Below are 14,318 nucleotides of genomic sequence, written 5' to 3'. Positions count from 1 at the left end.
TGATCGAACGGTCTGGATCAAAACTCAAAAATTTTGTTACTTCATGTGCATGGCTACTCATAAAAAATACGCTGTGGAAATGTGTATTCACTACCGTTCGATTTACATTAAGATTCGCATACTTGATCCATACTAATAACTTATAGTTACTGCTCAAATCTAGATACAATTCAAACGGCTCTCTGACGTGACATCGGAGCCGCCTTAGATTAGTCAGATTTCAGTTAAGCAAAAGAAAATAACATAATAATTACACATTCTATGGAATACTGAAACGATAACTATGCATGAACTAAACATGCTAATAACATATTTTCTGAAATGACATTCTTTGATATTATATTTTTCTGAAATTGTTCTATTCCCGAAATAGTAAATAGCGCGAAACGCCTCCTTGGTACATTCGGTGGGTTACTAATTTAGAAATTTTCCACGGGTTATTGCATTCTATTTGATAGAAAGATGCGAAAACGCTGAATATTCATATTGTCGGTTGTCGTCCTTTTATTATGCTTCAAGCCTTCAACTATGTCTATATGGAATATTATAATATAAACATATCTTTCTTCTATCGTTATCTAGATCCATGACTTAATTGCTTGGTCTTGTACGAATGATGGATCTGGCGTATTTTTATTTTTTATTGGAATTTCATATATAGCATTCAAAAATCTTGAAATTATATATGTTGCTCTTTAAAATTCATAATATCATATTTAGAGTTTTGCCAATTCTTCCATTTCTTTTCCATATTAGCAAATGTATTTATTCTTTTTTTTTGTCCATTTTTTTAGCGAAGATCTCTCATTAGTCATTACTTCTTTTTTTTTTTTTTTGATAAACATCTGAAACTTCATCATTTAATTCTCACTATTTTTAGAGATACTTTGTAGATGTATAATTAATATTCAAATTGCTGTATAATTTTATATACAAAGATATTCATAAATTAATATAAAATACATGTTTGTCTTGTATAAACATCTGCCTTTTTTAGTATAAACACGTATTTATTACCTAAAAGATTATGTATAAACAAGTATTTTTTGGATCAAATACATGTATATTTATTATTTTAGAATTATCTTACCATTATGAAATGTCCTGTACTGTTTTCTTTTTATTTTAAGATTGATAGAGAAAAAAAAAACTACAACGCACGGCGCACCTAATTTTTGCTTCTAATATTCGATCAATATTTTCTATTGTCGAAAATAAAAATATACTATGCCTCTAAAAGTTTCAAATTAGTCCATGAATACTAAGCATAACTAATAATGTTTTTTTCCTATTTCATAATCGCCAATTCCACAATAAACATATACATGTATTTTTTTTTTATGTGAACCACATTTAATTGAATATTAACATCTTTAATCTTGAAAATAACAACATGAAATAATATAATCTTCTCTATTTTGGATCTTAAAATTAACAATTTTTTATTACCAAATCCGCAAATATCCAAGGCAATTTGTGTATATATAAATTTTCCAAATAATAGTTGTTGTTACCAAATCCTAATTCAATAAAACAATAGAAGTTGTTACCTAGAAAGTCGAAAATACCAAATAAATTAATTCGAACATAACTTGTTTCTTTGGACGATTTAAATCAATATAAAGCAACCAACAATCCATTTTTTAAGCGTTAAATTGTAGAACTAGGGCTGGGCAAAAAAGCTCGAACTCGTAACTCGCTCGTAACTCGCTCATTTACAGCTCGTTTGACTCGGCTCATTTACAGCTCAACTCATTTACAACTCAAGCTGGCCAACTCGTTTAATAAATGAGCCGAGTTCGAGTTGGCCCCAACTCGCTCATTTATAACTCGAGTTGCAAATTATTGGTCACAATAAATTCCAAAATAATCAAACCCGAATCTCTAGACTGTTATTTGTGCTTTGAGATTCGTGCAAAATATATTTGAACTTGTGTTGTAATACTATCACTTGTTAAACGAGTTATAAACGAGTTGTGAGCCAACTTAAGTTGATAATGAGCTGAGTTTGAACTTGTGTTGTAATACTATTACTGGTTAAACAAGTTATAAACAAGTTATGAGCCAACTCGAGTTGATAACGAGCCGAGTTCGAGTTGGCTCTACAACTCGTTATTACCATCTCAACTCGAGTTGGCTCGCTCGTTTATTAAACGAGCCGAGTTCGAGTTGGAGGTAACTCGCTCAAACTCGACTCATTTACAGCCCTATGTAGAACAGAAAAGTTCATGGAACAATAAAGTATGCTTTCATCAAAGAAATTATATATTGTAGGGATTATAATGAACAAAATACCAAGAAATATATTTAATATCACACTTCTTTTGCTCGTTAAGATCAGAGGAACATTAGGGAAAAAATTAATCCATTCAAAATCTAATAGGTGTGCACATCAGAATAATTCTTTACCAATAATCATTTGCTATTATGAAACTTTCTATTATCTATAAGCAAAGAAGTGAAAATAAAGAATTCACAAAACCAAACCTAGAATATTAAATCCCTGCAGCCATAAAATCTTTATAGATACATTCAGTCAATTACCAGCGTGTAGCCATTGTGACCTAAATTTATAACTAATGTTACCATACAAACATGATCCTGAAACCGTACATTACTAGAACTCTAGACAACAATTTTCCTTGAGAGCAAGGATATCTGAATCTACTTTATTTTTTATGCAGAATAGACAGTTTAAGAGTTCAAATATAAATCCTATCAACAACTTTAAAGCATAGTCAGGTTATGCACCTAGCATTTGTAGTTCTGTTGAAAAGAGTCTTCCGTTGCAAAGTATTACAGATTTAGACCCACCAGTAATCACAACTACATTCCATTCAAAAATCCAACCAAAAATGACATCATTTGCAATTCCCTTCTTAAGACATAAAAATACTATTATGAAAAATAGATATTCAAACAAAATCATTGGATTAATATCATACCAAGTCTAACCTAACTCCTCTTTCTAACCTTTGAAGCCCTGCGCTGAGCCTCTCTCTCGACTGTCTGCACATAAAACTCAGACCCAAGCATCTCATTTATCTCTGTATTTGACCTTAAGCTTGCCTCCACCGTTTCTGTCACCAACTCAACGGTCAAAGTCAAGCCAATAACTGAAAGGAGCCTAACTGCATTGGCTATTCTACATATATGCCTCCTAGTTTCCAAAGGCACAGAACTGTTAATCTCCTGTTTACCACTAGGCTTGTCTGAGAGAAGAGTGCTTTCCTTCTCACTTGTTTCTACATGTTCGCCAACCCAAACAAAGCCATTGCAACCAACAATTAGGTCAACGTTGTATTGGTCCAAGTGGTGGAAGTGCTGCTTTCTTCGTTTGACTAAATAGGGTGGCACTGTTAGCAGTTGACCCTTCTCAAGCTGACATATGTAATAAAAGGGCAATATTCAACATTTGGAAGATCAAAGGGAAAAACATAGTGTAAGAAATTGCAAAACACCTCAGTTTCTTTAGTTTTAAAAGTATAATCATCAGTATTGTTGAACTGTTGTATTATCATGGGATTTTCAGAAATTCAGCAATTTATATGAGTTACATTGGTTTACGGTCAACACTGCTAAAATAATACTGGACGTCTTGCTTGCCGGTCATATTTTAATTTCTCCACCAATACCATGGAATTTTAGAAATACTGGAGGAAAGGTCCTTGTTCAAAATCTCGACAACCTGGGGGCATTAGCAGAATTCACGATAATAGATAGCAATCTTTTGAGTGTATTATTTTAATTCTATTATCACATTCCATGGTGCAAGTGATACAACATATATACGCTTGTTATGATTTAAGAAGGAAAGAATAAATTGTACAGATACCTTGCCATATTTCTGACTCCGTGCTTGAAGTTGTAGACTGCCATCATGCTGGAACCCTCGAACCTCAGCCTAATCACAAAAAGGGAGAAGCTTCTCAGAATTATATATACAAATGGTCGTAAAGTAACATCCATTTTCTGTTTTGGCCCCCGAGTATTGCACCTTTAATTGGTCCTTAAACATTATAATACGTATATTTCAGACAGCTACAGGAATTCAATAAAAAGAAGGGGCAAAATTGATGCCGAGTATATACTGGAAGAACCTATTTTTTATATTTAAACATCTCAGCTGCATCACCACTAATAAGGAAGAGGCCATTTTTCAAATGCAAAGTGTATAAAAGGACAAAATTGATAAAAAAAAATGCAAAAGCAAACAGACAATTAACAACTTCAGTGCTTCAAGAACAACAAAGGGGAAGGGGACTTGACCATTTATGTCATTAGCTCAACTTTTGATGTAAATTATTAGAATGCAATATAAATGTTGTTTATTTTTATTTTCAGTTAGAGGAGATACAGAGATAAGCTAACCATTATTATTTAAAAAAAAGGCATTTCAAAGAAAGAAAATCTTACACAAATAACATCATTTTCTACAAAGATACTCCGCATATTTAGTTCATCAACAGCTGTTCTCCTTCTCTGGAATAAAATAAAGTACGAGGGTTAAATCAAATATCTCTTTTAAGTAAATGCTGAACTAAGCACACAGTTACAGTACATAATTAGACACCCTTTTAGGATAAGAATGATGTACTGAAACAGCTGCCAGTGACAACAAAAGTGTAATCTAACATGCTTAATAGTGAAATACCATAACTTCTTAAAAGTCATAATTGGTTAACACAACATTATAGAGTTAGGCTAATATGACACTAGTGTTATATCAAACTAAATAACACCACATCTTAAACCCTTAGATCTGCTTTAAGATTCGTACAAAATGAAGTGCTTGAACAGTAAAAGCGGATAGTACGAATCTTAAAGCAGATCTAAGGGTTTAAGATGTGGTGTTATTTAGTTTGATATAACACTAGTGTCATATTAGCCTAACTCAACATTATAAATTACAGGAGAAAGGGGACTGAAATCACCTGAATACCATCAGGTAAGTTCATAGAAGAAAGCATCAAAACTGCATCTTGGCTGAAATTTATCTCCAACCTCCATCTTTTTGGAGCAATCTTACAAGAAAGAACAACATAGCTCAAATGATTAGCAATCTTGACAAAGTATATTTAAAATACTACATAAACATGAGTAGAACTATGGTGCTCTTAAGGTCACCAAGTCCCTTGGTGAGTTTAACCTCAAAACCTATCAGAATGACTTCAAACGACAAATACAAACCATTCAAACCGATCTACTTAACGAGTGACACATTTACATACAAAATTGATAAATTTTCAAATTAATTTAGTATGAAGTCCAACTGTCAAAAACAAAAGATTTATAAGTTAATTTTAATTCATTTATTTTTCATCATTTTTTTACAGCGGTACTTTATACTAAATTAATTCAAAATTTTATAAATTTACATGTAAACACATCACTCGGGAAGTATACCGGTTTCAACAGTTTGGACACGTCGTTTGAAGACATTCCGATTGCTTTTTGGCCTTAAGAACACCGTAGTTTTACTCACATAAACATACCTCAATAACGCGGCCAACAATGATATCACCAACCTCAGGCTTATACCTGAAGTCCCATTAGAAAAAAAAACAGTTATTAAATTCAACATATAATATTGTGGCTTGAAAAAATAACATAGAAGCAAAATAACCCATTCATTGAAACATAACCTTCTAAAAAACCATGCTAAAATTCGGACAAAGGAAAACAGATGTAAGAGATTTCCAATTACCTGGATCTGAGAGCTCTGACATAGACAAGCTTATTAACCCTCTCAACAACACCACAAAGAGTTGCCACCACTTGCCCATCTAAATCCGACGTGCCATGCCCTCTGATTTCAACATATAAATTTCGGAACTATTCAATACAATCCATTAGCTGGAATTGAGAACTGGGTATCAATTCAAACAATTTACTCACTTGAGGATGTTATCTTCGTGATTAACGGGAATAGTATCGGCGACGGTGACAGAGGCAGAGGCGGCGGCGGTCGAAGCGGCGTAGGACTCGAGCTGGTCCAAGGCGGCTTGAAGCCTCACTCGCTGCGTCTGATTCAGCGAGAGGTGGAGATCTCTCATCTCTCTATTCCCTTACTAAAACCCTAGTGGAGTGTTCACCGCGTACAATTTTCTTAACGCCAATGATTCGACTAGATCAACTGGAGGAGTGGAGGCGGAGCGAGCGGGAATTGTTCCAAGGGTTTAGCAGGGGTCTACCATATATTGCGTGACCGACGTGTCCGGTGCCTATTCGGGGGTGATGGAGGGGATCAGTATTGTGTGTGCTTTGAGATTCGTGCATGACGTCTTTAGACGGTTGGGATTTTCCATAAAATCACGCAAAGTTTGAGATATCTCAGAGGATACGAATTCCTATAGGTTACCGGGATGGATTGGAATCGCTGGGAAGTCCAGATCCTCTCAAGTAACTCAAATTTTGTGTTTCGATCCAGACCGTCCAATCTGACCTCAACTATTAAACTGGGTTCAGTCAGATCTGTGCCTTTTCTGCTTCTATGTTCAACTGCCCTCCTGTATTATTGCATTTGATTGCTGATGTGGTTCAGATGCTCAGTGCGAGTCGAAAGCGCAAAGGATGTAGATCAATGAAATGAATATCTCCTGAGGTACCGCATATATGGTAGAATTCGCATCCCCCGAGATATCTCACCGCGGGCGTGACTTTTTGGAAATTCTCAACCGTTCAAATACGTTCTATACGAATCTCAAAGCACAAATAATTACATGTAGGAACACTAGTGAATGGGACCCACCTCGATCACCAGTAGACAAGGGCTCAGGTACCAAGTTCGACAGAAAAAGGCTCGACCTCAGTCTCAAGCTGATGAAGATTCTGGCCCGAAATTCGAGAGCGGCCCAAAATTTGACTGTGGCCCAAATTTCGACAGCGGCCCAAATTTTGATTCAGATGTGCTTGCTGATGATGTGGAGGAAGAGAAAGTAGTAGTAGAAGAAGAAGAATATTTTGCAAACTCTATCTTCCCTCTCTCGTGCTAGAGAGAGAACAAAGAAATCAGCACTAAGCATGCGTACAAGGCGCAGTGAAATGGTACAGCCCAGAATTACAAAAGAACCAAGGGCTAAAGCAGAAAATGCACCGTTGCGGTATACTCCTAAAAAGAGAACAGCCCAGAAAATGCACTGGTTTTTTTCAAGAGTGCAAGTGGAAGAGAAGCAAGTGACGATATTTTAATAGGAAAGACTGACAGTGGGACCCACTTGTCATAATCACTATTCATTATACTGTAACAACATCTAATATGGATTAAGAATTTAAGATATAAGTAATAGATATCTACTCCATACATGACGTTTCACATGTTATTAGAAATGCGCTCGCGTAATATTAAATTCAATTAAAACAGACACGAAGTTACAAAATATAATAAAATGATGAAATAAATTTAAGATGAAATTAAAATTTTAAATTATTTAAAACAATAAATATATTTATATTATTTTATAAATTTCCCTTTTAAATTTCTTTAGGTTAGAAGACGGCACTTGTCATATCTATTTTATGTAACTATGTTCCTGATGCAAAAGTTTTAATTAGAAAAGGTGAGTGATTTTTACCGAACAGTCAATCGAATTTAACTACCACATATATGTGGCTCACAAGTCACAACGAAACAAACTTTATGTTAATGCACATCTTATTCATTGGTTTTAAATATTATTTTTTTGCTGAAAACAATAAGATATACAATGGTAGGAGGCTAGGAGCTAATTTTTTTTTTTAATTTGCAGCCAATGTATATCATATTTATATCTCAGTCACACCATTAGTTATGCACACATTACCATTTGATTTTAAATGAGGACTAAACTCATTTTCTTGTTCTCATGTAGATCAATTAGTAAGGTAACTCTAATTTTTCCTTTAAATTTATTAATAGAGAATGGATAGATATAACAAAATGGTACCTAAATTTTCAATTGATTCATATTCACAAGAATCACAACAAATTGGGTCTAATTTAGGTCTTAATCGTTCTTATGAAATTGATTCATCTTCACAAGAACCTCCTTAATTATGATCCCGCTTCAAGGCCACCCATATTTCAATATCCACCAAATGAGAAAGATCATATACGTAGACAATATCTAAGCAAAGGGCCGCTTCAAGCTACAAGTATTATTTTGCAGTTTTTAGTGTCTTGTAGATTTTTTGTTTTGTTGGGGTCATTTATGCTTAATCCTCTATGGTTGTCAGTTCAAGTTTTGCTATTCGGTTGTAATTTGTTCTTGTGGTTACTATGTATCAGGCGATCACCTTTTAATTAGAAAAGGTGAGTGTTCTCCTCAGAAAAAACAATAAATAAATAAAGTTAGTGAATTTTACCGAACAGTCAATCGAATTTAACTACCACATATATGTGGCTCACAATGAAACAAAATTTATGTCAATGGACAAGTGAGGAGAAAACCATAAAAAAGGTAAATCATTTAAAACACCTTATCTTATCTATGGATGCTGGCGCTGACCTAATCTTCAAAGTTAACACTTTCTCATTTTAGCCTATTGTTTTTACGAGATGGATAAAAATATTGGAGTGAGTCTATGGTACTATGCATATTACGATTTGTTACCGTGCTACGGCTCTATATTCGAATTTTCAAATTCTAACGGTTGATCCGAACCGTTCATCTTGTTCTCCATATTAATATGTGTTTGGAGACCAAATTTTACATTTTTTGAAATTATTTTACTATTTTTTTAGATTTATTGAAAATCGCTGTTTTTGGATGGTCCAGAATTTTCAGATCAAGTGATTTTCTAAATATCTAAAAAAATAGTAAAAAAATTTCAAAAAATGTAAAATTTGGTCTCCAAACACATATTAATATGGAGAACAAGATGAACGGTTCGGATCGACCGTTAGGATTTGAAAACTCGAATATAGAGCCGTAATACGGTAACAACCCGTGATATGCATAGTACCATAGACTCACTCAAAATATTGATAAAGTTATTTCTGAAACCTTTTTAGTCAGCATTCCAATAATTCGAAATTAAACAACCGCCATTCAAAATCTCAAATTTAAGTTTTTATCACCCACGTGCTCTCAGTCAGTGCACTATTTTTTTTTGTGCGTACTCTCAGGAAGCGCACCAATTTTTTTATTTTTTTTAGTTATGTTCTGAATTGTTTAAAATTTTTAGACAATTTTTTTTATGTTCTGCATATAATTTGTAGTACAAAATGTTCATCGAATTGGGGATATAATTTATAGCAATTTGCGCACCAACTTACTTAGTAGAAAACGCTGCTCAGATTGTGCGTATAATTTGTTGTAGTAATTTTTAATTCAAATTTAGTCCAAATTTTTATTTGTTAAACAAGTGTGTTTTATTTTCTAAAATTTTATCGTCAAATTTTATGTGTATATATAATTATAAATACCACAGAACAAAATAGAATAGAACAGAAAAAAAAATTAGTTAAAAAATTTCAAACAATTCAAAACACAACTAAAAAAAAAAGCTGGTGCACTTCCTGAGAGTGTGCACAAAAAAATAATATATTTGGTGCGCTTCTCAGTCTATGCACCAAAAAGTTTAGTGTGCGGACTGATGGCGTGGGTAGTAAAAACTGAAATTTGAGATTTTAAGCGGTAGTTATTTAATTTGAATGAATTGAGGTGCCAACTAAAAAAAAATTCGGAAGTTAATTTTACTTCACACATCTTATATGTCAATTTTAGGTTGATGGAGCTATTTTGAATTTACACGGCACATCAGTTAGATTTTTTTTCTTTCATTTCGTCTCTATCAGTTAATATCTTTATCCTCTTTTTTTCATTTTATCTTTCCCTTTTAAGCAACAATGTCAGCCAAAGTTACCTTTTCACTGAATGTTTCTTTTCTCCGCGTATATTACATACGAAAATGACCTAGGTCATAATTTTGTTGTCAATTAACCCAAATAAAAATAAATTTTAGCTAACTACTTTTAAATTTTCCAAAACCAAAATTAATTGACCGGATATACTATGAAGTGTGAATGTTATAAATTATGTATCCAACCATTATCTTGAAAGAACAAAACAATGTTGTTCTTGCTCTCTTCTAATGTTATCTATCTCTTTGTATTGGATAATCTTGTATGCAAAAATAGCATCATTTATATTAGCTAATATGAGAGTGACTAATATGCTTTCGGTAGCATATGAGCCGAAGTGCTATCGGTTCAAATTTGAAATTAAAAAACCAAAAAGTCGATCTGAACCGTTCATCTTGGTCTCCATATTAATATGTGCTTAGAGATCAAATTTTACATTTTTTTTTGAATTTTTTTACTATTTATTAAGCTACTTTGAAAATCGCTGATCCAACGGTGGCTTCTGATTTTACTGTTTTGTTAAGCCACTGTTGAATCAGCAATTTTCAAAATGGCTTAATAAATAGTAAACAAATTCAGAAAAATATAAAATTTGGTCTCCAAGCACATATTAATTTGGAGAACAAGATGAACAGTTCATATTGACTTTTTGAATTTTGAAATTTCAAATTTGGACTAGTAGCACTTCGGCTCATATGCTACCGAAAGCATATTAGTCATTCTTTGACTAATATATATATATTAACAACGCTATTTGAATTTTAACAACGCACAAATCATATAATATGTCATTTTAACTCTGTTGTGTTGTGAGCTGTATGAGTCAAAATAGTACTGTCAATATTTTTATCCTACATAAAAGAGAGGTGGTTAAATATCCAACAATCTCTTAAAAGAAACTTTACAAGTTACATGATGGCTGCATCTTATTTTGAAAAATCTTATCTGATACATAAAATTTAGGTTTTAGCATTGTCAAGCGGTTCTACAGAACTATCTTTTCCTTTTGAGATGTTTTGAAAGCTTGCTTTTTCAATAATGTAATGAAATTGTCTATGTTTGGTTTAGATGATATCATGTCAATTTTTTTTTTCTTTATTACAGAGTCTCGTTGTATTTTAATATTTTTTAGATACTATTTTTGAATTTTTTTTTTTTTTAATTAAAGAGTTATATGATATTTCATATTTTTTAGATGTTATTTTTGAAAATTGAATCTTTAAAAAAAAAACAAGTCCTTATACCACTTCACTAAAAAAAACATAGACTTAGTGTAATTAAATTTGTAATAAAGACAGTAATGATACAAATTTCTAATGATTAAATAATTAATGTACCTATATATTAATGTAGAGGAGGGATCGGATGATATTCTTTTTTGGTGACATGGGATGACACCGTGCATTTTCAAAGTCTAAACAGTCGATCCAAACTGTTCAACTTGATTGATATGTTAAAATGTGCTTGCAGATCAAATTTTACATTTTTCTGAATTTTTTTACTATTTATTAAGATGGGTACAAAAATTCAACAGTCTGAATATAGCGATTTTGTTAAATACTTAATAAATAGTAAAAAAATTTCAAAAAATGTAAAATTTGACCTGCAAGCACATTTTAACATATCTATTATGTTGAACGGTTTGGATCGACTGTTTGAACTTTGAAAACTTTAAAAATGAACGATGTTATTCGATGTCACCAAAAAAGGGTGTCATCCGATCCCTCCTCATTAATGTATTCACTTGAGTTCGTTAAATTAATGCATTGCAAAAAAAAAAATTAAACGTCCGGGAACCAAAATCTAGTTATAAAATCCTTCTTTTGATAGTTGACTAATCAAGCCTCTGGTAAAATTTATATAAGGAGAGTTCATATCTAACAGTTTTAATTTGATATTTATGATTTAAATTTTGATTTATTAATATTTTTAAAAATAAAGACAGTAGAGTAGAGGTACCCCTCAATTTATATTAGTCAAGACGAATATGCAAAGGCTGGACTCTTAGACGAGTCAAAAACTTTTCTCCAAAAAATCGTAATTATATTCCTTCGGAGATTTTTAAGAGGAACCGCAACAATGATTAATTTATTTTAGTTCATTAAAAAACATGCAATCAAATCTATCTTTGTGATTTCTCATTTCTGGAGATCTTTCCATAGATTAAAGTCTCTATCCTAGTCTCCAGGATTGCGTAATGCCTACTACGTGTGCAATTTTTTAAATTATTTTAAACAATAAATATATTTACATTATTTTATAAATTTCCCTTTTAAATTTCTTTAGGTTAGAAGACGGCACTTGTCATACCTATTTTATGTAACTATGTTCCTGATGCAAAAGTTTTAATTAGAAAATGTTAGTGATTTTTACCGAACAGTCAATCGAATTTAACTACCACATATATGTGGCTCACAATGAAACAAACTTTATTGTTAATGGACAAGTGAGGAAAAAACCATAAAAAGATAAAATATTTTAAACATCTTATCTTCAAAACTAATACTTTCTCACTTTAGCCTATTGTTTTTACGGGATGGATAAAAATATTGATAAAGTTATTTTCAAAACCTTTTTAGTCAGCATTCCAATAATTCGAAATTAAACAACCACCATTCAAAATCTCAAATTTCAGTTTTTATTACCCACGCGCTCTTAGTTAGCGCATGCACTAATTTTTTTTTTTGTGCGTACCCTCAAAAAGCACACCAATTTTTTATTTTTGTTAGTTATGTTCTGAATTGTTTGAAATTTTTAGACATTTTTTTTTTTCTGTTTTGCGTATAATTTGTAGTACAAATCGTTCATCGAAGTAGGCATATAATTTTTAGCGATTTGCGCACCAATTTACTTAGTGCAAAATATTGTTCAAATTGTGCATATAATTTGTTGTAGTAATTTTTAGTTCAAATTTAGTTCAAATTTTTATTTGTTAAACAAGTGCGTTTTATTTTCTACAATTTCACCGTCAAATTTTATGTGTATATATAATTATAAATACCACAGAACAAAATAGAATAGAACAGAAAAAATTTAGTTCAAAAATTTCAAACAACTCAGAACATAACAAAAAAAAAAGTTGCTGCACTTTCTAAGAGTGTGCACAAAAAAATAATATATTTGGTGTGTTTCTAAGTCCACGGACCAAAAAATTTGATGCACGGACTGAGGATGCATGGGTGATAAAAAACTGAAATTTGAGATTTTGAGTGGTGGTTGTTTAATTTGAATTAATTGAGGTGCTAATTAAAAAAAATTGAGAAGTTAATTTTACTTCACACATCTTATATGTCAATTTTAGCTTGACGGAGCTATTTTGAATTTACACGGCACATCAGTTAGATTTTTTTTTTCCTTTTACCTTCCCTTTTGAAGCAACAATGTCAGACAAAGTTTCCTTTTTCACTGAATGTTTCTTTTCTCCGCGTTTACATACGAAAATAACCTAGGTCATAATTTTGTCGTCAATTAACGCAAATAAAAATAACTTTTAGCTAACTACTGTTAATTTTTTTTTTTTTTTTGAGAAAGTCTGGCAGCAGCTACCAGAATTAATTGACCGGATATACTATGAAGTGTTGCTTCTTTCAAAATTAATTTTCGAAAGCCAAAATTAAATGAAAGCTTGCTTCTTCAATAATGTAATGAAATTGTCTGTGATGTTTGGTTTAGATGATATCATGTCAATCTTTTTTCTTTATTAAAGAGTCTCATTGTATTTTAACATTTTTTTTAGATACTATTTTCGAGATTTTTTTTTTATATATTAAAGAGTTCTATTATATTTCAATATTTTTAATTTGTTATTTCGAAAATTGAATCTAAAAAAATGAGAACTCATACCACTGCACTAAATTCATAATTATCATGTCAATTTACATCCAAACTAATGGGTTGGTTAAAAAAAACATAGGCGGTGTAAATAAAATTTGTAATAAAGGCAGGTAATTATACAAATTTCTAATTATAACATAATTAATGTACTTATATATTAGAGGAGAGTTCCAATGCCTCATTTTTTTTATACCTCATCATACCTCATATTTTATATCTTCATTTTCTTCATATTCAAAGTCTAAATTGTCAATCCAAATCGTTCAACATGATATCCATACTAAAAATATAGTTAGGGATGAAATTTTATATTTTTTAGAATTTTTTTGCTATTTTTTAAGATGGGTAGAAAATCACTGTTTTTTGAACGGTTCAAAAACAGTGATTTTGTACCTATCTTAAAAAATAGCAAAAAAATAGCAAAAAATATAAAATTTTATCTCCATGCATATTTTAGTATAAATATTTTGTTGAACGGTTCGGATCGACAATTTGGACTTTGAAAACGAAAATATAAAATATGAGATATGAAAAAAATGAGGCATTGGAACCCTCCTCTATATATTAATGTATTTACTTGAGTTAAATTAATGCATTGCAAACATTTTAAACGTCTGGGAACCAAAATGTAGTTATAAAA

General features: G+C 31.6%; 1 protein-coding gene across 1 annotated transcript; it reads right to left on the bottom strand.

The window, feature by feature from the left end:
* Nucleotides 1–2,740: 2,740 nt before the first annotated feature.
* Nucleotides 2,741–6,183, bottom strand: RRP4 (ribosomal RNA processing 4). Its single transcript, XM_078311581.1, has 7 exons — nucleotides 5,899–6,183; nucleotides 5,708–5,809; nucleotides 5,496–5,541; nucleotides 4,935–5,024; nucleotides 4,417–4,482; nucleotides 3,836–3,904; nucleotides 2,741–3,381 (listed from the first exon to the last, which is right to left on the bottom strand). The coding sequence occupies exons 1-7, from the start codon at nucleotides 6,054–6,056 to the stop codon at nucleotides 2,956–2,958; spliced, it is 957 nt and encodes a 318-aa protein (XP_078167707.1). The 5' UTR covers nucleotides 6,057–6,183; the 3' UTR covers nucleotides 2,741–2,955.
* Nucleotides 6,184–14,318: the final 8,135 nt, after the last annotated feature.

Source organism: Carex rostrata, chromosome 11, assembly GCF_964058835.1.
Source record: "Carex rostrata chromosome 11, lpCarRost1.2, whole genome shotgun sequence".
Taxonomy (NCBI): Eukaryota; Viridiplantae; Streptophyta; class Magnoliopsida; order Poales; family Cyperaceae; genus Carex; species Carex rostrata.
Note: the sequence above shows the minus strand (reverse complement) of the source record. Positions and strands in the feature narration are given on the sequence as shown.